This window comes from Diceros bicornis, chromosome 7 (assembly GCF_020826845.1).
Source record: "Diceros bicornis minor isolate mBicDic1 chromosome 7, mDicBic1.mat.cur, whole genome shotgun sequence".
NCBI lineage: Eukaryota > Metazoa > Chordata > Mammalia > Perissodactyla > Rhinocerotidae > Diceros > Diceros bicornis.
Window position 1 is genome coordinate 74663898 of NC_080746.1, and position 22781 is coordinate 74686678.

The 22781-nt window shown below is 50.0% G+C and overlaps 1 protein-coding gene across 14 annotated transcripts in view; it reads right to left on the reverse strand.

Annotated features, from left to right (window-relative positions):
- Positions 1-22781, reverse strand: part of PLEKHA7 (pleckstrin homology domain containing A7) — a 214422-nt gene that overhangs the window by 17802 nt on the left and 173839 nt on the right. For all 14 annotated transcript variants that reach the window (XM_058546053.1, XM_058546054.1, XM_058546057.1 and 11 more), the window contains 9 exons: positions 21876-22398; positions 21222-21308; positions 18494-18547; positions 8168-8236; positions 7913-7993; positions 6890-7039; positions 6214-6315; positions 796-904; positions 408-634 (listed from right to left, as the gene is read on the reverse strand). In XM_058546053.1, the coding sequence (XP_058402036.1) occupies positions 408-634; positions 796-904; positions 6214-6315; positions 6890-7039; positions 7913-7993; positions 8168-8236; positions 18494-18547; positions 21222-21308; positions 21876-22398 (1402 nt within the window). The remainder of the gene's footprint in view (positions 1-407; positions 635-795; positions 905-6213; positions 6316-6889; positions 7040-7912; positions 7994-8167; positions 8237-18493; positions 18548-21221; positions 21309-21875; positions 22399-22781) is intronic.

Below are 22781 nucleotides of genomic sequence, written 5' to 3' on the forward strand. Positions count from 1 at the left end.
ATAAGGATACTTTTCTGCTGAAACAAGCCCATAGCCCACGGGCCTGTGTAACTGCAGGTTTGCAGGGAGCCCCACACGGGGCAGCACACACCTCTTTGCATGGTGCAGATCACGAAGTCCACCTATTCAGCACAGTCACTTCCTCTTGCTGGGCCTCAGTTTTCCCAACCACCTAATGGGAGGGTTGGGCTACACCATCTCTAAGGGCGCTTCTAGTTCTGGGGGTCTAAGGCACAATGGCGGAGCCCTACCATTCCTTAACCGCTCATGGCTCAGGACTCTGGCTGCTTCCATCTCCCCAAGTTTCCCCAGAAGCTTCTCTCCCAAGAGAGACTGACCTGAGGACAGAGGGACAATCATCTGGTGGAGAGGAATGACGCGCTCAGCTCCGGGTCATCAGTACTCACCACTTTGGGCTTAGTCTTGGTTGGTGACTGGAGGGGGGACGTCACTTTCTTCAGCTGGAGCGGATGAGGTCGGTACGGCACGTAGGTCTGCAGCTGAGGGAAGAGTCGGACCTCCAGCGGGGTCCGCACCGGGCTGGTGGGAGGGCTGGGCTGCGGGGGCAGCTTGCTCTCCGAGGTCGAGAGTGAAGGCACAGGCGGGTGAGAAAACAAAGGCACCGTCTTCCTCTCTGGGGGCGTGGACGAAACACGGGATAGCATGTATCAAGACCCTCCTCCTCCAAGTACAAGAGGAGTGACAGCGCCTCAAGACCTGGCCTCCCCCAAGACCATTCCACCCACCTGGGTGCTGGCCTCCAACACCCTGTTCCCAGGAAGATGGTGCACTCACCTGGATTTTTGACCGATTCCACCAGGATTCTGAAGTTCTCTTTATTTGCACTCAGGCCTGCGATGACATCTTCAATTCTCCAGAGATCCTTCTGTATCTGAGATTTCTCCTGGGGAAGACAAGGTGGTGGTTCACTTCCTTCTTAGCTCCTTACCAGAAGTTCCTTATTAGGACTTAACGCTATCATTTCAGACAGAGCCCCTCACCCTGGGGGCAGCATCCCCTTCAGAAACCCCACGAGGGCTAGAGCCAAACCTGCTTCACAGCTTCACAGGGAAACAGACACAGATGCGCCCAGGCTCCAGAGGAGAAATTTCAGAGCAGCTCTCACTAGTCCACCTTGCCCATTTCCGGCTAATTGAAAAATAGACTGCCTTAAATACTGTACAATTCCACTTATATGAGGTGTCTAGAGTAGTCAAATTCAGAGACAGGAGAGAGTCTGCCAGAGGCTGGGCGGTGGGATGCAGATGGGGATTGTTGTTTGATGTGCACAGAGCTTCAGTTTCACAAGATGAAGAGAGTTCTAGAGATTGGGTGCACAACAACATGAATGTACTTAACACCACTGAATTGTACACTTAAAAATGGTTAAGGTGGGGGCCGGCCCCGTGGCTTAGCGGTTAAGTGCGCGCGCTCTGCTGCTGGCGGCCCGGGTTCAGATCCCGGGCGCGCACCAACGCACCGCTTCCCCGGCCATGCTGAGGCCGCGTCCCATGTACAGCAACTAGAAGGATGTGCAGCTATGACATACAACTATCTACTGGGGCTTTGGGGGCAAAATAAATAAATAAATAAAATCTTTAAAAAAAAAAAGGTTAAGGTGGTAAATTTTATGTTATGTATATTTCATCACAATTTAAAAAAATAGACGGTCTTAGGAAACCATGGCAGAAGGGAAGAGAAGGCACGGACTAGAGGTTACACCACCTTCAGAATCGAAAGAGCATTTTTCAAAAGACAAAGCTGAGTCAAGGGATTTGAGTTTTAGTTAAGAGTACAGTGGGGAATATTACTTGGCCATAAGAGGGATGAATTACTATATGTGCTACACCACGGAAGAGCCTGGAAAACATGATGCTCCATGAAAGAAGCCAGACACAAAAGGCCACATATTGTAGGATTCCATTTATATAAAATGTCCAGAAAAGGTAGATCCATAAGGACAGAAAATAGATTAGTGGTTGGCTAGAACAGGGGTGGAAATGGGGAGTGACTGTTAATGGGTACAGGCTTTCTTTTTTTGGGATGATGAAAACGTTATAAAATTGATTGGTGGGGATGGGTGCACAACTCTGAATATTCTAGAAACCACTGAATTGTATACTTTAAAAGGGTGAACTTTATGGTATGTGAATTATACGATAAAGCTGTTATTTTTTAAAAAGTACAATGGGAAAACAGCCAGGCTACACAGCCACATGCATACTCTGACAAGTTACAACCAAAATCGGATGGGAAGATGCCCTAGAAAGAGGTGAGCAGGGTCTGCCATTTTAACAGTCCTTTAAACATCAGATGTAGAATTCTTTTTTTTCTGGTGAGGAAGATTGTCCCTGAGCTAACACCTGTGCCCAACTTCCTCTGTTTTGCATGAGGGACGCCGCTTCAGCACGGCTTGATGAGTGGCGTGTAGGTCTGCACCCGGGATCCGAACCTGCGAACCCCGGGCCGCTGAAGCAGCGCGCACAAACTTAACTGGGCCTGGCCCCAAGATGTAGTATTCTTTTAATTTCTAAGTTATAATGGGGGAAGACAGCCTTGGCCCCACCGCATGGATTTAAAAAGGAAGACTTCACATCCCCACCTCCTCTCAAGGCACCGGCCACGGCCACCCTCAATTGGAAGAGTTCTCCCTCAACACTGCATGATACTTACGGAGCTGCCTGATTCTGCAACTAGACTATGTCCCCCTTGACACCCCCACAGGGCTGGGTACTTGGCAGGTTCTCAGTCCGTGCGTGTTGAATGAATAAAGGACCAATCATGTAAAATTCCCTGATCCAATACTTTCCAAGAGCCAGGACAACAGATGTCTGAAGCCCCCCATCCTAAGGGGCTCCTGCTCTCGTACTCTCTCCACCCTTCCAACACCATCGCACATCCTCAGGGCTGACAAGCAAATAATGGGCTTGATGTTCAGCTCCACACTAAAGTATGAGTGTCCTAAAACAGACGTGTTATTGAACCCAGACTGTGTGTGTAAGCTAAGAGGATTATATCTAGGGCTGAGGTCCCCAAGTGGAAAGCTGGGGACAGGTGAAGGTCGAGCATGGGATTAAAATCTACTCTCTCTCTCCTGCTCTGGCGGTCTACCTGGCATACTGCTACCTGTCAGTCCACAATCCTGCTCCATTCTGCCTTTCTGTCACCCTCACGTGTAAGAGCAGAGCAGAGAGGAGCAATGGCCGGAGAACCGCTCTTTCTCCAAGGGCAACAGAATTTCAGAACTTAATGACAAGGTGAAGAAAGCTTCTGGGGAGCAAGGAGGTGGGGTTTCATTCCTGTGTCCTCACACCATGCTGGGCAGAAGGGCTCCTATGTACTACCTTCAGCAAAGGCTGAACTCATTGTCCGGAAGCAGGGAACCTACAGGGAGCCTCACCTATGGCGGCCTCTCACACAGTTACCTGGATGTTCTTTTAACTGCTGTCTTCCCTGCCCAGGGAGCCCTGAGGATCTTCATAAATAAAGCCACTGCTTTACTGAAAAGGCTGTGAATTTCCTCACAGCCAAACCTGCCTAAAGGGAGGTGAATTTCCAAGCCCCACGATGACGGGGGATTTGCATATAGGGCTGCAAGTATATCTCCGGCATTAGTGATTTATTCAGGACTCTAACAGCTTGCCTGGCCTAGAATTACACCAAAGAAATTAGCATAGAGCCTGCTCAAAGAAGGGCTCTGTGAGCTTCCCAGGTCACTGTGCACTCAGGGAAAGCATGAGCAATGCCACTGGGCTAGAAGGAAGTCAAGCTGCATGGACCTGGCTCCGAAGTGGCCTACCTCCTAGTAACTTACAGGGCTAAGTTCTCCAGGATGTCTGTGACAAGACCTGTTACATTGTACCCATTGCTTTTTGGAGGAGAAAAACAGATTCTGGGCCTGCTGTATGTTAAATCACCATGAAATAACGCTCGGTAGAAATACAGATGGCCGATAATCATATGAAAAGATGTTCAGCCTGCTAGTAACTAACTAAATGCAAATTAAAACAAGATGTCCTTTTCCAGCCAGCAGACTGACAAAAACTAAAAAGACGGATAACATCAAGTGTTGGCGAGGATGTAGGCCAACAGGTTCAGCACTCTCATTCACTGTGGGTGGGAGGGCAAATGAGCTCAGCCTTTCAGAGGGTGATTTGGCAGTGTCCATCAACATTTAAGATGTACACTCATTTCAACCCAGCAAGTCTACTCTTAGGAGCCTATCTTAGATAAATACCTGCAAATGAGCTTGAAAAGGCAGTTACATAGATGCCCATTGTGGACTGTTTATAAAAGCAAAACACTACAAATAACTTAAATGCCCATCAGAAGAGGACTGACTAAAGCGTGGAACATCCAGACTATGAAATACTACATAGCAGTTAACAACTAATTTAATGTCAGTTACTGAGACCAACACTGTCCAATACAACTCTCTGAGATTAGGGAAATCTATAATGCGTGCTGTACAAAACAGTAGCCACTAGGCCACATGTGGTTGCTGAGCACTTGCAATGATTCCAGTGTGACTGAGAAATCTACTTTTAATTTTAATTAATTTATGTCTAAATTTAAATAGCTACCGTATTGGGCAGCATAAACTTGGGGGTATCTTCCCTGGAAAGATTTCCACAACATAAAGTTATTACAAAAAAGTGAGTTATCAAACAATGTGTGAGTATGATTCCTCTTTAGGTAAACCCAACTCCCACCCCCAACTAAACTACATGATTCTATGCATGTGCTTATGTTTAGAAATGCATAAAAAACGGTCCCGAAGACAACACTGCAAACTGATGGGATTACATATAGGGAAGGTGATGGGACTGGGGCAGGGAGGGGGGGAAAGAGGAGACTTTTGTTTCATTTTTTTTGTTTTTGCTTCTCATTGTTTGGCCTTTTCAGAGAGATGCATTCATGTGTCATTTGTATAATCATAGAAATGCAATGAAGGAAAAGCTAAAAAAAATTACTGCTAAAATTAATGTGGATCATTGAAATTCAAGAAGATAAGTCTAACAGGACAGGACAGTTTAAGGAACTAGTAACTAGAAAGACTCATTTGTTAAGACTTTGTCAACGACATTCACCTAATGTTTTCAAACCACTGTGCTAAGTGCTGGGGATACGAAAAAGAACAGGAAAATGTTAGTCAGCTCTAATGAAGGGGAATTGTGGGGAAAAAAACAACAGTAGCAGGAGACAGACAAGTTCTAGGAAACCTCGTAGGCCCTTCCTGGGGTGAGGCTAACGTCCAGCCAGTCAGTATGTTCATTAAATCACTTGAATGAAGAGCCTTGGCTAGAACTAGTTCATCAATTAACAAGCCTAGTCCCAAAATAGGCCTAGCACAGTGCCTCATACACAAAAGGCCTCTCAATTAATGCTTGCTGAAGTCGAATAAATCAATTATATGTCAGGGCCCTGAAAGAGGAGATATGGATCTGAAGATGGGTTCGAAAACAGGTTATTTTCCATTTTCAAAATTTTGAGGTTGGGGTGGCAGCCTGGTGGGGTAACACTGAGCAGCTGGAGGACCCAAGCTGGAAGAAGGAAAACCACACGGGGCCTTTCCTTCTCTCACCTGTGGGGGCAGAGGCCGTTCTCAACGGGGTGGCCTGGTTTTTTAGGGTAAAGGAGGCAGGGCTCTAAGGCTGCCTTGCCTGAGTGTGGCAGGGGCACAGCGATGGGTATCTCCCAGCCTGGCCTCCAGAAATGCAAATGACCGCCTGGAGACCAGAGGCAGCTCATGGACCTGAATTCACACTCCTCCTCGAGTGAAGGCTTGATACCATCTATCTTCAGGAATCAGAGGAGGGAAGGAGGTGAGGGCTTCCTGCTGTCTAAGTGAGTAGCTAGGAACCCAAGACGGGGCCAAGAACCACAAGAACACAGATCACTTTCAAGTCTCTGTGAGATTCTCAAGGTTGGTATTTGTCTCCTCTCGAGTCTGTTTCCCCAAATGATCAGTAGCAAAACCCTTACAAAAATGCCCGAGAGCTTGTCGTTGAGAGGAGAGAGACAGGGGGAGCTGAGGTCAGCCTTCTCATCACAGCCTGGCTGGGGAAGGGATCCCCAAGGGAGAGCGTGGGGTGGCGAGGAGGCTGTCCCGGTGGAGGAAGAGACGGCCCCTGGGTAGTGCTCTCAGCACCCACAGGTGAAGGATCTCAGAAGAAATCAGAGCTCAGAAGGGATGAAGAGCCCCTGGGTCACCTGGAAAAAAAAGGCTTTTCTGTGTTGCTCCTGCAGGGTCTGCTTCAGCTGCTCCACATCACTTTCCAACTTCAGGTATTCGTTCCAGGCATTTTCCATCTCCTGTTGGCCAAGGAAACGCTTCTGATTTAGTTACCCGCTGCCGCCAAGAAGGCTCCACGAGCACCTGTGCTCCTGATCACTGCCGACCCAGCCAGGGGAAGGGGACAGGTGAGAAAGGGACAGCGGCTGTCTTCTCATTCAGGCCTGTCCTGGCCACCTGCACTATCCCCTCTCCCACCCTTGGGGATGCTTGGAGTCCCAGTATGGCAGAAAGGGCCTGCATCACATCAGATGGACAAATGGAAAAGTGGAAATTCTGACGTGTGCAGAATCAACTGCACACAAATCAGGGAAATAGCCTTGCAGGCTGCTCTGAGATTTCTGGTCCCTTGGGTGTCACTGTGGCCATCCAGGAGCTGCTGATGGAAAGCACCATAAGGCATGAGTACAGACAGACATGTCACCCCTGGACAAGGTAAGTTACTGTCAGGAGGCAGCCTGGAGAAGTTCTGCTCCTCCAAGACACTTGTCACTGGCCACCAAGTCAACTATAGCCTGGGAGATGAGAAAATCAGCCCCCTGGCAGCCTGAGCTGAGGAGGAAGTGTCTGCCTCCCTCCACACCCTCTACGCACAGTGGACTCTCTGGAGAGCTCCGCCCGGATGTGGACGAGGTCCTCCTGCAGCAACCTCTGCTGGTAGGCAATCTTCTCCAGGTGCTGGGGCTGGTCTCGGTACTGCTCCATCTGTCTGTGCAGCACCTCCAGCACGGACTCTAGCTGGTCCTGCAAGGGCCAAAGAACAAGATAATAGCAGGACAGTCCCTGGAGGTCTCCCCGTACCAGGCCAGGAACTAAACAAACCTGCTGATCTAACTGAGGCTGAAGGGGCCAGTGCCCAGCTGGGGCCTGAGTCAGGGTCTCTGATTTCAGCCCTCACTCTGCCCACTGGGTGGCCTCCTGGGACAAATAACCTAAAAGCTTTGTGCCTTAGTTTCCTCATCTATAAAGTGGGCATAAAGCCATCAAATCCTATGAGATAAACTATGAGGATAAACGAAAGAACAGATAGAAAACTCTCTAAGCTATAGGGAAAACGGGCATCTTATAAACTCTTGGCATCACAAATATAATGCCTTATTAAGATGCAAAAAAGAAAAAATTCACTTTAATGGCCTAAGAGACCAAACATCAGTAGCCCCTGGCCTATTCCTGCCCTTCCAGCTGGACTTGCTTCCTCCACAGCCCAGATCCTAGAGGAAAGTAGCTTTAGGAAGCAAGGGTCTCTGCCCTGTTATGACTGCAGCTACTTTCTCCAAGGCAGCCTCCCTTTCCTTGAGGCATCACATACAAGCCAGCGGAGCCCTCCTCTCCCAGACTCACCTCACACAGCCTCCAGGGGGAGGGGGGCCAAAGCAGAATTAAGGGGGTGAGGCGGGAGGCAGTGCTTGGAATAAATAGGCCAAGGTTTCCCTATAAGGTTTCCTCCGGGTTCAGACAGAAACCCCTTAAGAAATACCCTTTAAACCCAAAAACATTGTTCTGGATAAACTAACACCTGTTGTCCAATACCAACATGCGAGTCCAGTCTATGTCTGAGAAAAGACAGGATGAAAAAGCCCCTCCACTCAGCCCAGGATTACGAAAACTTATGCCTACTTTGTTCTCCTTGAGGGCTCGAATCTTGTCTTCCAAGTCCTGGAGGATCCTGTCTTGTTCACAGAAGACGCTCAGTTTGACCTGTGAGCAAGAACAGGTTGGAGAGGGCCTGGGACGATGAGAAAAGGGCATGGCCTTGGAGTGTGATCAGAAAGACTTTGGCGACAGAACCATCCAGACCCTGCCTGAAGCTGCCCACCCTGGGGCTGGGGGCAGCAGGCAGTCAGGAGTCAGCCTGTCACTGTGCTCACTCACGTCAATGTCACTCTCGGCGATCTTCACCGGCTTCAGGCTTCGATCCTTGAGAAGGTCCCGGCCTGTCATCTGGGAGGTGAACAATTTAAAGGCGATTTAACCACGGGGTTCGGGATCAGAACTCAGGAAGGAAAGTTACCCCCCGATGCATGGGTGTGGAAGTCTCAGCGGTGGCAGGTAGGGTCTCGGCACAGAAGGGGCAGAAACTTGGGCAAAACCTGCTTTATTTTTATGCCTATTTCATTTTAGGGAGAAACCAAAGCCTTTTTGAGATCCTAGTAGCACCTGTAAATTTCGGAAGTTAAAGAAAATGCAGACATTCAAGTTACAGTATCATCAATTAGAGAAGCTTATATTTGCCCCAAAGGGGTTCAGTACGAATCTTGGAAGATTTGCCACTGATAAGTGAGAGTTTTGCTACTGGACCTGGGGTAGGACACAAGTGACAGAAGTCTGTGACCCCCGCCCAGGGCAGTGGGGTAGGTGGACCAGGAGGGACAAGCAAACCTCCTGGGCATTGTCAAGGCTCAGTCCAAGGAAGTCTCTGAGCAGCCCACCTCCCCATGAGTGAGATCAGCCTTCCTCACCCTACACTATTTGGGAAGAGGCTCTGGCCAAGGGAAGGAGGAACTAGATAATTCCTAGCTGGGGTTTTTAACTGATCCCTGAATAGTTGAGGCTAAGCTGTACTTGTAATACAAGCTACAAGTTACCCTGTCCTCTCAAGAAAGGAAACCACAAAGCAGCAAATAAAAATCACCCAAATTTGTGGGCCAGTAGAATTTCACAACATTTCCCATCCCTCCCTTGACCCAACATGGGCGACACGTTGCCCATCTCTCACTGACCCCTACGAATCTAAACCCAACTCTTTAGCTCATGTTTTCATTTCCCCCAAATCTCGTTCTTGCCAAAAGCTGTGCAGGGAAGGGGGAACTTTGGCAAAGATGCACCCCACGACCAGGGACAGCCAGGTCGAATGTGGCCTGTGGAGGGGAGGCCATCTTGCTGAACTCTGTTTTGGAGATCCGACCAGGGAAACGGAGGGTGGAGCTAACCACAGCAGAGAGAGGTGGTGTGTGGACTATGCAGAGCATCCTGGTGGACAGAAAGCTGCTCCGTACTCCATCTGGGAGGTCCAGTTAGTTTGTGAGTGTGAATCAGAAGCAGAAAGACATCGGCAAACATTCCCCTCAAACTCCTCCCTGACAAGCGTCACTAGCAAATCTAAGGTCAAGGTCAAGGTCGAATGCCCCCTCCATGCCACAGGCTGAGGACTGATTCTGGGCTGCAGACTCGCCCCCACCCAGTCCCATGCTCCCTCTGGTCACACAGTAGAGGGCAGGGATCACTGTCTTATTTATCATAGTAGAGTTGGCCCTGGACATAAGGCCTGGCACAGCGGAAGGTACTCGGCAAGTGCTTATTGCATGGCAGGTAGGTCAAAGGGAAATCCGTGCAGGTCAGCATTGTAGAGTGCCTGGAAAAAGCAGAACTCCAGCCAAATTCTGCTCTTCAAACTGGCAGGTTATGTGTACATACATGTATACACACAGTCACAGAGCACACTGACTACAGCAACAATCCACAGACAGACAGGCTGTGCTGGCTCCTGCAAGGGTGGAGGGGGAGGGAGGGGAGTGGAGAGGCACGGGAGGAGGTGGAATTAATCCTGGTCAACCACAAACAGCTGAACTTCCTAGGCAGGACTTGGGCCTTAAACTCAGGGGAACCCGGCAGGTAAAGGTAGAGAAGTCTTCACTCTGTGTCCCAGTCCTTCACCAAAGCGAGGGACACAGAGCTTGTCTACTCTCCGAGGGGCTGACCCTTGGCTTGTTTCCTAGGAAGAAATCATTTTCAAACTGAGCTATGCTTCGGGGATTTTTCCTCCTAGCAAAACTTCCCCTTATTTCATTGAAGCCTTTTACAGATGACATCTTTTGGATGTTGAAATAGCAAGGCAGAGTATCTAATTGAACAATGCTTCATTTATCCAGCACCATCAGGAAAGGAAGGGGGTATTCTACACAAAAAGGGCATTTTGAGAAAGCCAAGTCTTTTAAACTTTTTGATGGAAAGCTTTCTGCAAGTATGTCCTTCGCTGCCTTCATAGAATACTGAATATAAACTCAACCTTTTTTGGATGAATCAGAGTCATTATAAAAATCAGTAATACAGAATTTCCTAGAAGCTACTTTAGGATTATTTGCCCCTTGGTTAAACGCTCCCAAATTTCTGTGCTTTCATTTCCGTTTTAGATTGACATATAACGTTTCTTTTCTTCTCAGAATATCAGCGCTCTCTCTTTTCTAAGATGTTTCTCCTGTCCCCTTTTAAGGTGTTGTGAGTTAGAAATTCAAACCACTGACTGTCAGGATTAGAAACACAACAGAGGTGACACACCTGCTGCTCTTCTCTGTCTCCCTCCCTCGAGGCGGGTTCGGTGCCATCAAGGGAGATCCTCCTGTACCTTGTGTCTCCCACTCCCATGGGCCTTAGGACAGAGGATGTGTTCCATCTCCCCTCACCAGACAGGAACCTAATTAGGGGTGACCGTGGGAACTGTGACATATTTTCTCTGTATCCTCAGAGCCCAGCCCAGGGCCCAGCATATTGAGGATATTTGGGAAATGTTTGCTTAGTGAGTCTGTGAATGTAAAAAAACAGGGTGAGCTGGCTGTGCTGAAGGCCTGAGATCTATTCCTATGGAGTAAAGGCCACAGGCTTTAGAGCATGGGCTCCATGATAGTCTTTACACACCTCAGAGGCCCACTGAGCTTCTGAATTTAGCTTTGTTCCAGACAGCTGAGGCTACTAAGACATATCCACAAGTAATATATTACATCTAATTTTCCTTTTAAAATTGCGCTTTGTGATAGCAATGTTTAAGTCCATTTAAAACATCAACTATGGGTGCCCAGCATCTCTGTCACCAGAAAAAGTGAAAGCCTGTGGGCCCTCACCCATTTGAAAGAGTCTCTGCATCAGAAAGGAATCAAAGGCCACGCAGGCACCCACTCTCCTCCATCACATCCCAAGACTCCTTTTCTCAGGGCTCGGGATGATGGGGCACAGTACCTGCTTCCCAAACTGCAGCTTCCTTGAAAAGCTGTAAAAACTGGCCACGTTAGGCATAACTTCTGCGTCACTCAAAGGGGGATGGGGGGGCCCGTTTTGTTCTAGTCCAACTCCAGACTGTTTTCAAACATCAACTCCTTGCCCTGAAGAAGAGCCACCCTAATCCCAGGGCCATGGTGGAATCTGAGGAGGCCCCAGCTCCTCCAAGGTGACCAGGAACTGCTGCTCCCCCTCAAGGAACTCATGCTTGACTACACAGACCATGCTGCTCTCTGTCTAGGTCAACCCTTGCCATGGAGGCAGACGAACAGAATGCGAACGTGACACAAGCTGGTGGCAAGCTAGGCAAGCCCCCCACCCCCATGCCAGCACAAAAGATGGAGTCACAGAACACCACAGATGAGAAGCTCAGCCTGGTGCACCAGCCAAAACGCTGAGAAGATTCACTAGAAAGAAAATAAACCAAAATGACTTGCAGGAAGCCTGGGGGCGGTCAGAAGAGCCCCTGGATAAGCAAGTGATGGAGTCGCACGGAGCCAGAAGCAATGGAATGGCCCCGCCTGGAGACACAGATCAGATCATCTTACGCTTCTCCTGGGCCGACAGCCCTGTGCTGACTTCTTCAGCACTTTGTAAAGCACGTTGATCAAAGGTTCATTATTTTTTATCTGTTCCAAACAAAAAGGCAAATACAACAAAACGTAACAGGTGAGACATCACATGACACTTGAAGGAGCCAGAATTTGGGGAAGTGGTGAGGGAAACCTTAGGGAGGACGTGTGCTGTGCAATTCACATGACTGCGTCTCAGTCTGGCTGTGCTGCTTCCCAGCTGCCAGACTTTTCCAGACTTAGTCCCCTCACCTCTAACACAGGGGACAATAAGCTCTGCGTGAAGGCCCCTTGTGCAGGCTAGTTTACTGAGAGTGCCGGTTTCAGTGTCCGTTTCCTCCCTGGTTCTGCCGCAGAAGGCAGGAAGGAACCTTGCTTCTCCCTTCACCCTCCCTCATCACATACGGTGAGATACCGAATCTGGAGTTTAGAGTGGTGCCATGCATTAGTCTTACCCTGCCCAACACTTTCCACCTTCCATCCCTCCGACTCTTACCTGCACATCTGTGTTGCATCTACGTAATTATGTCTTTCTAATGTTCCCAAATGCTTACAGCTCCTTTGAGGGAAGGAACACTGTCCCCAACCGCTAAGACAGTGGATCTCAACCCTGGCTGGAACACTGGAATCAGCCAGGAGCTGTAAAAAGTACTGATGCCTGAGTCCCAACTCAAAGAAACTTGGATGTAATTGGTCTGGGGTGGGGTCTGGGCATCGGGATTCTTAAAAGCCCTCCTGGGTGATTCAAAGGTGCAGCCAAGATTGGGAATCACTATTCTAAAAAGTGAATCTCAAACTTGAGCATGCTTCAGAATCACCTGGAGGGCTTGTTAATAAATAGATTTGCTGGGCCCCACCCCCAGAGATTCTCACTGAGCAGGTCTGGGGTGGGGCTCAAGATTTTGCATTTCTAACAAATTATCAAGTACTGCTGATCCTGCTGCTTTGGGATCATACTTGGAGAACTTCTGCTTTGAAACAATGTTTCTCAACCACGGGTACACATTAGAAACACCTAGGGAGAGTTGTTGTTTTTCTTTTTTCTTTTTGAGAGTAATACTTGAGTATTACCAATTCAATCAGAGGGTCTAAGGGGTAGGACCTAAGCATCCATATTCATTTCAAAAGCTTCCCTGGTTGTTCTAGTTCATGACCAGGGTTAACAATCTCCGCTCCAGAACAACAGACCTCAAACTATAGTGTGTACAAGAATCACCCCAGAGCTTGATTAAAAAAAAAAAAAAAAAAAGGGGCCGGCCCGGTGGCGCAGGCGGTTAAGTGCGCGCGCTCCGCTGCGGCGGCCCGGGGTTCGCTGGTTCGGATCCGGGGCGCGCACCGACGCACTGCTTGGTAAGCCATGCTGTGGCGGCGTCCCATATAAAGTGGAGGAGGATGGGCACCGACGTTAGCCCAGGGCCGTCTTCCTCAGCGAAAAAAAGAGGAGGATTGGTGGATGTTAGCCCAGGGCTGATCTCCTCACAAAAAAAAAAAAAAAAGAGCAGAATTCTGGGCACCATCTCCAGAGGTTCTAATTCAATAGAACTCCCCAGATCTGCCATTTTTTGTCAAGCTCACAAGTGATTCCAAAGTAGGTGGTGGCCCAGACCACAACTTAAGAAACTTTGGCCCGGAAGCTAACTTTGGAAACAGACCCTGAACAGAGAGGTCCTGATCTCAGGCTCAAACAGTCAGGAAGAGTCCGGGGGCCCGGCACCCGGAGCCACTGTGGACACATCCCCATCAGGGACAAGAGCCTCTCTGGGGCTGACTGTAACCTGCTCCACCCTCAATGGCACCACCTGAGTGGCAGCAGATGACCTTCCTTCAACCTCACTTCCCAGCTGTGCCTCCCAGCTGTAAAAAACAATTCAAACTGCCAACAACAGTGAACCCCCACATCCCCGCTTCAGACCTAGCTGGTGTGTAGGGTTCTAAAGAGCAGAAGTTTAATGGCAGAAATAGAGCTCAGCGAATACAGCTTTAGAGTGGGTACACGGTATCCAGAAGAAGGAAGGCAGGTGTGAAGTTAGTCACTGGGTTCAAATCCTAACCACATAACTTTGCAGAAGTTACCTCTCTGATACGTGGGTCCCTGGTTGGTAAGGTGGGGACAGTAATTCCTATTGCTCAAGGTTGCTGAGAGGATTAAGTAAAATAATGAACATCAAGTGCCCGAACACTGCCAGGCAGGAACAGATGCTTAATCAATGTGGACTCCTTTCCACCCCGGCACCGCCAAGCAAAATGCCAGAGAAGTAAACATTTCCAAAAAGAACATTAACGCAGGGCGTCTACTAAGAGAAAGGAGGATGCCGTTGTGTGATCACTTGGCAACACAGCAGGAATGCTCATTTCAGGAAGAAAAAACTCCACAACACTGGGAAGCAAACACCACCAACTGACTCTGGAAGCTGAGCATCAGCTAACGGAGGGAGACAGACTCTGCATCCTTATGTCCATGGCCTTTGGGACAAAGACATGGGGGACCCTAGGCTCACCTGGTGGGGGCGGGGAGACTGTCCTCCTCCAGAGAGGCTTACCTCCTTACTCTCCCACCAAGGACCCAGGAGGGACCTCTCACAAGAAGCTGGTCACAACGGGACTGTGCTCGTCTCTGTCTCCAGGCCCAGGCTGGGCTACGGGGCCCATTCAGTTGTGTCCACAGAGGCCTCATCTGTGGGACCCCAGCTGGGCTCAGCATGAGTTCATTTTGTCTGGCATGTCATAGACTCTTCAGAGTGGTAGGCCGGGGTTTTTCCTGATCCAGTCACTCATCCCACCCAGTACTCATCTAGCCTCAATTGCACCCCAGAGATGGGGAGTTCACCACAACCTGAGCTGGCCCTTTTAGAAAGGTCTTTCTTCTACTAAACTATATCCCTTCTACTTGAAGCTACTATCTACTGGACTTAATTCCCCCTTAGGGCTACAGAAGACACCTGGTAACATTTCAGAGCTTTATAGATTGTCTCTTCATCTTTCCCGAATCACACCGACCTCCTCTGACCATTCCACACTGCAGCTGTGCTAGCTACTGCTGTTTCTTGTTTCTGCCCAGCACGCTTTCCCCTTAGGGAACCCCTCCAACACGCCACAGGGAGGCGGGGCTGGGACAAAGTGAACCTGGGTTTGCAAGTGGCCACCTTTCTTCCCTGGCCATGTGGAGGCAGCCTGCACACCAGGGAAAGTAGAACCGTGATGACGTGGCCTGATCCCCTGGAACGGAGTCCATGGCTCTATGAACCAGTATATTCCCTTTCTGGCTTAGCAGGTTGATTTGGGTTTCAGACACTTGCAAACAAAAGCATCCCACCTAATATACTCCTCAGCCACGGTTCTTGCAGGCCCTCAACGCCTCTCCTTGGATTCCAGACCCTCCCTCGTCTGGATCCTGAAATGAGACACACATCTGGGAACCCTACACCCTAGCCGGGTCTGAGCAGAGCAGGCCCACTGCCTCCCTGATCTGGGCACCCTCTCCCCTGGAGGGAGGCCATGGTGGTGCCAGCCTTTCCGGCAGCCAGGCCAGACCAATAACTCACACGCAGCACAAACTCCAGCATCTTACCCCACCTGTGCTACAGGTAAGCCAAGTGTCTCTCACCTGCTAGTGCAGTTCATTTGGGGAACTAATTCTCCACGAGGAGCTTAGCAACCGGAGGAAGAGCCACAAGACCAGAGAAACTCTGGTATCTACATAGCTGTTGTCCATGACAAACAGTGACAACTTCCAATCACTAGTTCATGTTCTGGTCACACAGAGCTCCTAGCAAGTGAAACATACCAAGGATGCACTTGCCTCTCTCTATCACATCAAACATGTTTCCCGGCATAATGACCCCAGTTTAGCTCTATAAAAAAACTTAATGCCGGGGCCAGCCCAGTGGCGTAGTGGTTAAGTTCGCGCACTCTGCTTCAGCAGCCCAGGGCTCGCAGGTGTGGATCCTGGGCACGGACCTACGCACCGCTCATCAAGCCATGCTGTGGCAGCATCCCACATATAAAGGTAGAGGAAGATGGGCATGGATGTTAGCCCAGGGCCAATCTTCCTCAGCAAAAAGAGGAGGATTGGCAACAGATGTTAGCTCAGGGCCAATCTTCTTCACCAAAACAAACAAACAAACAAAACTTAATGCTGTTGTGTCCACAGTAGTATAAGCAGCATTTTAAGAAAGCCTGGGTGAGGGGCCAGCCCCGTGGCTTAGCGGTTAAGTGTGCGCGCTCCACTACTGGCGGCCCGGGTTTGGATTCCGGGTGCGCACCGACGCACCACTTTTCCGGCCATACTGAGGCCGCGTCCCACATACAGCAACTAGAAGGATGTGCAACTATGACATACAACTATCTACTGGGGCTTTGGGGGGAAAAAATTAAATAAATAAAATTATTAAAAAAAAGAACTGAGCAGGCAGCACGGTGACTGGCTATCGGGGAGGCCGTGGTACACATGGCAGGTGGAGGCCAGGGCTGGTGGACCTCCCTCCAGGTCAGGTGGGGTGGTGGGCGTGGTGGAAGGACCTGCCCAGGATGAGGGTACAGGAGGATAGGCAGGGGTGCACATTCAGCCCACACACCAAGTCTTAGCACTTTGCACCCTGAGGCATTACTACCTCACTTACAACACTCATGCTCTGTGTGATCTCATTGCCACGTAAACACCCTGATTTTTTTTTTTTTGTGAGGAAGATCAGCCCTGACCTAACATCCATGCTAATCCTCCTCTTTTTGCTGAGGAAGACCGGCTCTGAGCTAACATCTATTGCCAATCCTCCTCCTTTTTTCCCCCGAAGCCCCAGTAGATAGTTGTATGTCATAGCTGCACAAGTATGTGGGACGCAGCCTCAGCATGGCCGGAGAAGCGGTGCGTCGGTGCACGCGTGGACACCGGGCTGCCAGTAGCGGAACACGCGCACTTAACTGCCAAGCCACAGGGCCGGCCCTAAACGCCCTGATTTTGAGAGAATCTTCCTTGTATTGCTCATGTCCAAAAGCCAAGTCTGACTTTTGCCTACCACACCTTCCTTCCTAAGGCCTAGGACAGACTCAGGAACCTGGACGACCTGGCTCTACCTCCCCCTGCCCTCCCCCTGGCTCTCCTTGGCTCCCACCATTCCCTTCCCTTTAATCTCAACCAACCTAAACCCTCTGGCTCTTCAAGGTGCCACACACATGCCACCACTTCCCAAAGCTTCCCAGCACTGCAGCCCACAATGACCCTCACTATCTCAGTCCTGAGCACTGGGCCAGACAGGTCCTGGTACACTCATTGGAAATAAGTCTGTGTTATTCGGGGATATTTTCTTTCCCCAACCCAGACTGTCTGGAAGTTTCTCAAGGCCACAGAGCCTCAATTTTTCTCTTGCATCTCCCCTAGGCTTCTCCAGAGCTGGGTACATAACAAGTGCTCAATAGATACCTAAATTAACTGTTTGATTCTTAATCGAAGGCCTGATCCTGCCTCCCTCCTCTGCTGCCTTCAGGCCTAATATTCATACCCCTGCTTCTACAAGGCCTGATGACAATCCCGTGTTACAAAGATCTCAAGCCAGGTACGCGGGCACTGGGGCAGGCAGTTGCCTGGATGTCCTCCCACGGGCCCTTCGCCCACCCTCTCACACCCACAGTTAATTAAAGGTCACATTCCTTCAGTCTATTTCATGGTTCAGGCATAAGAAGTGCTTTTCACAGTGGGAGCTTTCAGAGAGCTGTGGGAATGAAACAATAGCAGCTCTCTTTCAAGCGAATGCTTCTCACTTCTACAGCAGCTTTCTCAGGCTCTCTCTGTGCTGTGGAACCTGATTTAGAGCCTGAGCTTTATCACCTACAGGGAGGGCCCAGTGTTCATCTCCTAAACAGAGATGGCAGACTACGGTAAGCCTCAGAGCCATGTAATTCCATGTGGAACTTGCTCCCCCAGTAACAAAACCAAACAACCCAACAAACTACTTGTGGCTGAAAACACACACTGGTGGCACCTATGAACCAAACCCACCCCCACCCCCACTGGAAGCTCTGAAGAAGCGACTGCTTATTATTTGGCGGGACCTTTTGGTTCTGACCAAGATCTTGTGCCCTTATTCTATAAGCCAGAGACCTTACAGCAGAATTCACAAGAAACTGAGGAGAGCCCCGAGTTTGAGGCTGTAAGAAATAAAACTCTTCTGAAAGGTACAAACTTCCAATTATAAAATAAATAACTCACGGGAATGAAATGTACAGACTCTAGTTAATAATACCGTATTGCATATCTGAAAGTTGCTAAGAGAGTAGATCTTGAAAGTTCTCATCACAAGAAAAAAAAATTTTTTTACTATATGGTGACGATGTTAACCAGACTTATTGTGGTGATCATTTTGCAATATATACAAATATTAAATCATTATGCTGTACACCTGAAGCTAATATAATGTTATTTGTCAATTATATCTCAATAAAAAAATGAAAATTTCAAAAGTCACAGCAACATCAAAAACCAAAAACAAAACAAGACTCTTCTGATTCACACAGGAGACATCTTCATTTGGGATCCAGATTTGATAAGACCTGCACGGCCTTTGGCTTTGGCCTCGGCTCCAATGAGGCTGACACTCTCAGACAGGCGAGTGCCAAGGGAGGCAAGAGCCCTGACATCACTCACCTTCAGGTCCAGGTACTCCAGGTCTTTCTTCAGCTGGAGGTAGGTATCATCAGCCTTCAAATGAAGCACAGAGAGAAAACAGCCAGTTATGAGCACCAAGGGTTTCCATAACTTGGGACTTCACAAGTGAACCACTTACATCGTGCAGCCTCGGGAACAAGGGACCACAGCAGACCAACACACTTGGGACCACAGAGGAAGCACAAATGTCTCGGTGTAGCTCAGAGCCCTCTTTTAGCATGGTGGATCTTGCAGGTCCCTGTGGGCAAAGCCAGCTTGCCCCCCATTGGCTCGGGGGGACAGTTTGATGAGGAGGGAGACAGCACACATCCCATCAGAGTGCTCGGATGGCAACGCAAGTGAGGCAGAAGTGAGCTCCTGAGATGGAACTAGAGAGGTCTAGCTGGAAGAGGACACACTACACCTGAGCTAGGGTCTCACTGGTCACTGATGCTCCATTTCTTGTCATCAAACCTTTGCACTGGGTCACTTCACATGCATGAAGTAAAATGACCCCCTGACTGGTCTGAATGGATGCCTGGAAGAGGCAGGGAGATGACCTAGGTGACCCAGGGAGGTCCCCTTATGACCCTGCGTTCCAGAACAATAAGCACCAGCAGCCACTGGAAGTTTCCTGGAAGTTTTGGCTCCCTTTGCTCAGCACGGAGCCAGTGTGGCCATGTCAGGAGCTAGTTGTGGAAGGTCCAGTGTGAGACCCACCTGCTTGCGTCATCTCCGACACTCTGTTGAGTTCTTCAGTATAATTACTGGGAACAGTGAGAATAAGGAAAAGACTCTTCGATTCCCTAGAACTTGTGCTTCCCATGTAACGGGTCACAGAAGCTAACTGTGAGCCAGATGGGCTACGAAAGCTCAGACCTGAGAAAAATGGTCCGGGCACCACTTTCTCAGCAGAATAAGATGCCTCCCAGAAAGCCAAGCAAGCGAGGGCTGGGCAAGTGGTCTCCGTTTACAGCTCTGATGCAAAACAAACACACAAATAAAAAATGTGAGACGTTCACGCCGTGCTTTTAAGCATGAGAAGGACTGAAGGACCATTGCCAGGGATACAGTGGCTTGCAAGATCTTATTTCCGTCCCTAAACTGTCCCCTTACCCATCCCTTCTTCCCCAATCAGCCTAGTCCCTATACACTTTCCACAGCAGTAAGGAGGACAGAGGAGAGGAATGTTATTAAAAATCACCCAAACTCACAACTTAGGGTTTTTGCATGTGTTTCCTTACATTCATTTTGCTGAATATATTTCCTGAGTCCCTCAGGTCCCACTAAAACAGGACAGGTAAGGAAGGTGACAATCCCATCACCCTCATCTGTCCTCTGTCTACTTCTGTGCAGTCCGGAGGGGCCAGCCTCACGTGGACCAACATCTTAAGCGGCTCAGGATGCCCAGGAAAGCAACTGCCTGGCTATTCCTTGAGGAGCTTGCCTGCAACGCTAGGTCCTGGAAATTTAGAATATTGTGCCAGATAGGACCCGGGTTTTGGCTCCAGCCTGCAGGCCACTAGCTGAAGGATCCCAGGCAAGTCACTTTCCCTTTTGGATCCACTGCCTCATGTGCAGTAATAACCCTTGTCCAGCTATGCTCTCCCAGGTTACTGTGAAGTTCACCAGAATGAGGGATGTGAGGATGCCCTGTCAATCAGCAGGGCACTGTCCAGATGAGAGGGGGCACTATGCCTTCCCTCCTCCAAGCTGACACACACCTTTCAGCATCCCTAGGAGTGCCCAAGGTGGAACAAGGACAACAGCCAGCACAGCCCTTTGGACAAGACCACACATCAGCCTGGCAGTCACCACTCACAGCCAGAGAAGCCACAGTTCAGGTCCCTCACACCACATGCAGCCTCCTCCCCAGCACCAGGGGCGTGGGCTCCACCACTGCCGCACAGTGTCTGGCAGCAGCATCCAGAAGCAAACAGGCAGGGAATGAGGGAGAGAGCCAGACAACAAGTATAGACTAGACCACGGCCAGCAGGTCACTCCCTTGCCCCCAGGATGGCCCCCAGCCCTGACCTGGCAGGTGGGAAAAGTCAGCTGGTGCTGCAGTAACTGGCCGACGGCGAAATTTCGCACACTGGCCAGCTTGGCCTGGTGCCGCCGTAAGCGGGTGAGAAGCAGCGAGAGCTCCTCCAGCTGCAGGTGTGGAGACACATCACAAGGAAATTAGCCACCACAGGAGCACGACGCTGTAATTACTCTTCACCCGGGTACCGAGACAGCACTGATGTGACACCGTTAAGCAATTATCGCATTAACTCTGTCATTAGGACAAATAAAGGCACTGGCAGAAAAGGGGCTGCAGGAAGCAGTTTTTTTAGGAAACAGCAACCAAGAGTGCAACCTCACCTAGACTCAAGCTTTGAAGACAGAGTTAACTAATCAAAGCAAAGACCGGGAAGAAAGAAGAGGAGCTTACAGGAGAAAGCAAGTGGCTGGAAAATGCTGCAGGCAAAATGCAGCCAAAAGAGAAGACAAGGCCAACATTCTCCTTCACTTCCCCTAAGCTCTTTGTCTGCTCTGGGGAGGACCCAATGCCAGCAGGATGAGCCCAAGCAAGCCATCTGACTTTACATCATCCCTAAAATGGGGGTTGCTAACTGCCCTGTGGCGACACTTGACTGGCTCAAGGGAAAAACCCGAGGAGAGAGCCCTTTGCAGGCTATATTTTGTATCAGTCACCTGGCGGAGGAGACAAGGAGCTGCTTACCGATTTTCCATGTAAACTGGGAGCGCTGACAGTGTGGGTCATGTAACCCATGGAGGGCATGGAGCGTCGGTCCACGTGAGAGGAGTTCTGCAGGTGGGGAGACAAGAATCACACCAAGGGCCTGGCAAGGAGGCCGGGGCTGGGGCCGGAAGCTGCCACTCACTCCCAGGGCAGCCTACCACACAGCACCTCACCTTTCTGAGCCTTAGACTCTTCATCTGTAAAATGGGGCTACACACCTTTCTCATCGAGTTATAACTACAAACTGGGAAAGCCCCTTGGAGAGGTAAAATTTAAGTTGGTAAAGAGGTAAAATTTAATTTAAATAGTTAAACTGACTGAACACAAACATCTTTTCCTGCCGTCCAAGATGCAAGGAAGCAGACTTCTAGTTGTGTGACCCTGTGCAAGTTACTTCATACCTTAATGCCTCACAGTTCTTATCTGTGAAATGGGCATAATAGCACCTACCTCATAGAGTTGTTGTAAGAATTAAAGTAAAGCCTTTAATACTGCACCTGGCACCTAAAAGTACTGGTAAGTGTTAGCTATCATTATTACCCCAAATTGCTCAAATTTGTGTTCAAACCATGTAAGGCTCCCAGTGTGCTACTGCTAGACCCCAGCAGCCTGGCACGGCCTTCAGAGCCTCACCTTGGTGGTGTGGCCCCATGCCTTCCTGGGAGAACCCCCCAGTGAGATGTCCACGCTCCTCCTCTGGTCCGGTGGCTTGACAGTGACCCTCTCTGCTGGTGTGTGTGGCCGCCGGGGTGGGAATACCCTTGGGGGTCCCGGGGGAGGGATGTCTGAGGGAGACGGAGGCACAGAAATGGAGCGGGGCACCTCCAGCATGCTCCTGCTCCGGCCCTGGTCGGCGAACTCTGGGGAGCCAGCACAGATGGGCGCCGTGGGGCTGCCGTGCCGGAACTGCTGGCGCTGCTGCCACTCATAGAGCTGCCAAACGGTGCCATCCCGGTGCGCCCGGCGCTCCTCACTCGACATCTTCAGGTGGCTGGCTCGGTCCTGTGCATACTTGTAGTCACTCGGCAGGTTGCGGGGAGGGGGCGGGGAGCCCCCTGAGGGGTGTCGGGTGCTCTTGGGAAGAGTCTGGTAGTTTTCTGGGAAGGCCAGGGACTGGCCAGGACCCTGGCGAGGAAGGGTCTGGTCCGGAGGCAGGCTGAGGAGAAAGGAGAAGGGCAGGTAAGACGACCAAGCAAGGGTCTGCCAGCCTTCTGGGAACACAGCTAAGAAAATCCACAAAGCCAGGCAGGCGAGGGAGCCCTGTAAGAGCCCCCAAGAACATCAAAGTAGACATCCAGGACTTGAGCTGCTCCCCCCCTCTGCAGAGGACTCCAAAACCATTTTTCTCTGTCAACCTTGGTGTGTCAACCCCCCTACCAGGCCAACGTGGCTGCCCCACGCCCATCACTTCAAGTGCAATGTGATTAAACCTGCTTTCTTCTCCCCTCTTGCCATCAGTCAGCTCTTCCAACAGGTGTGCATGCTTCTAGGAAACGCCTCTCAGTCCCCCGGGTCGCCAACTTTCCCTCTGCCCAGTAT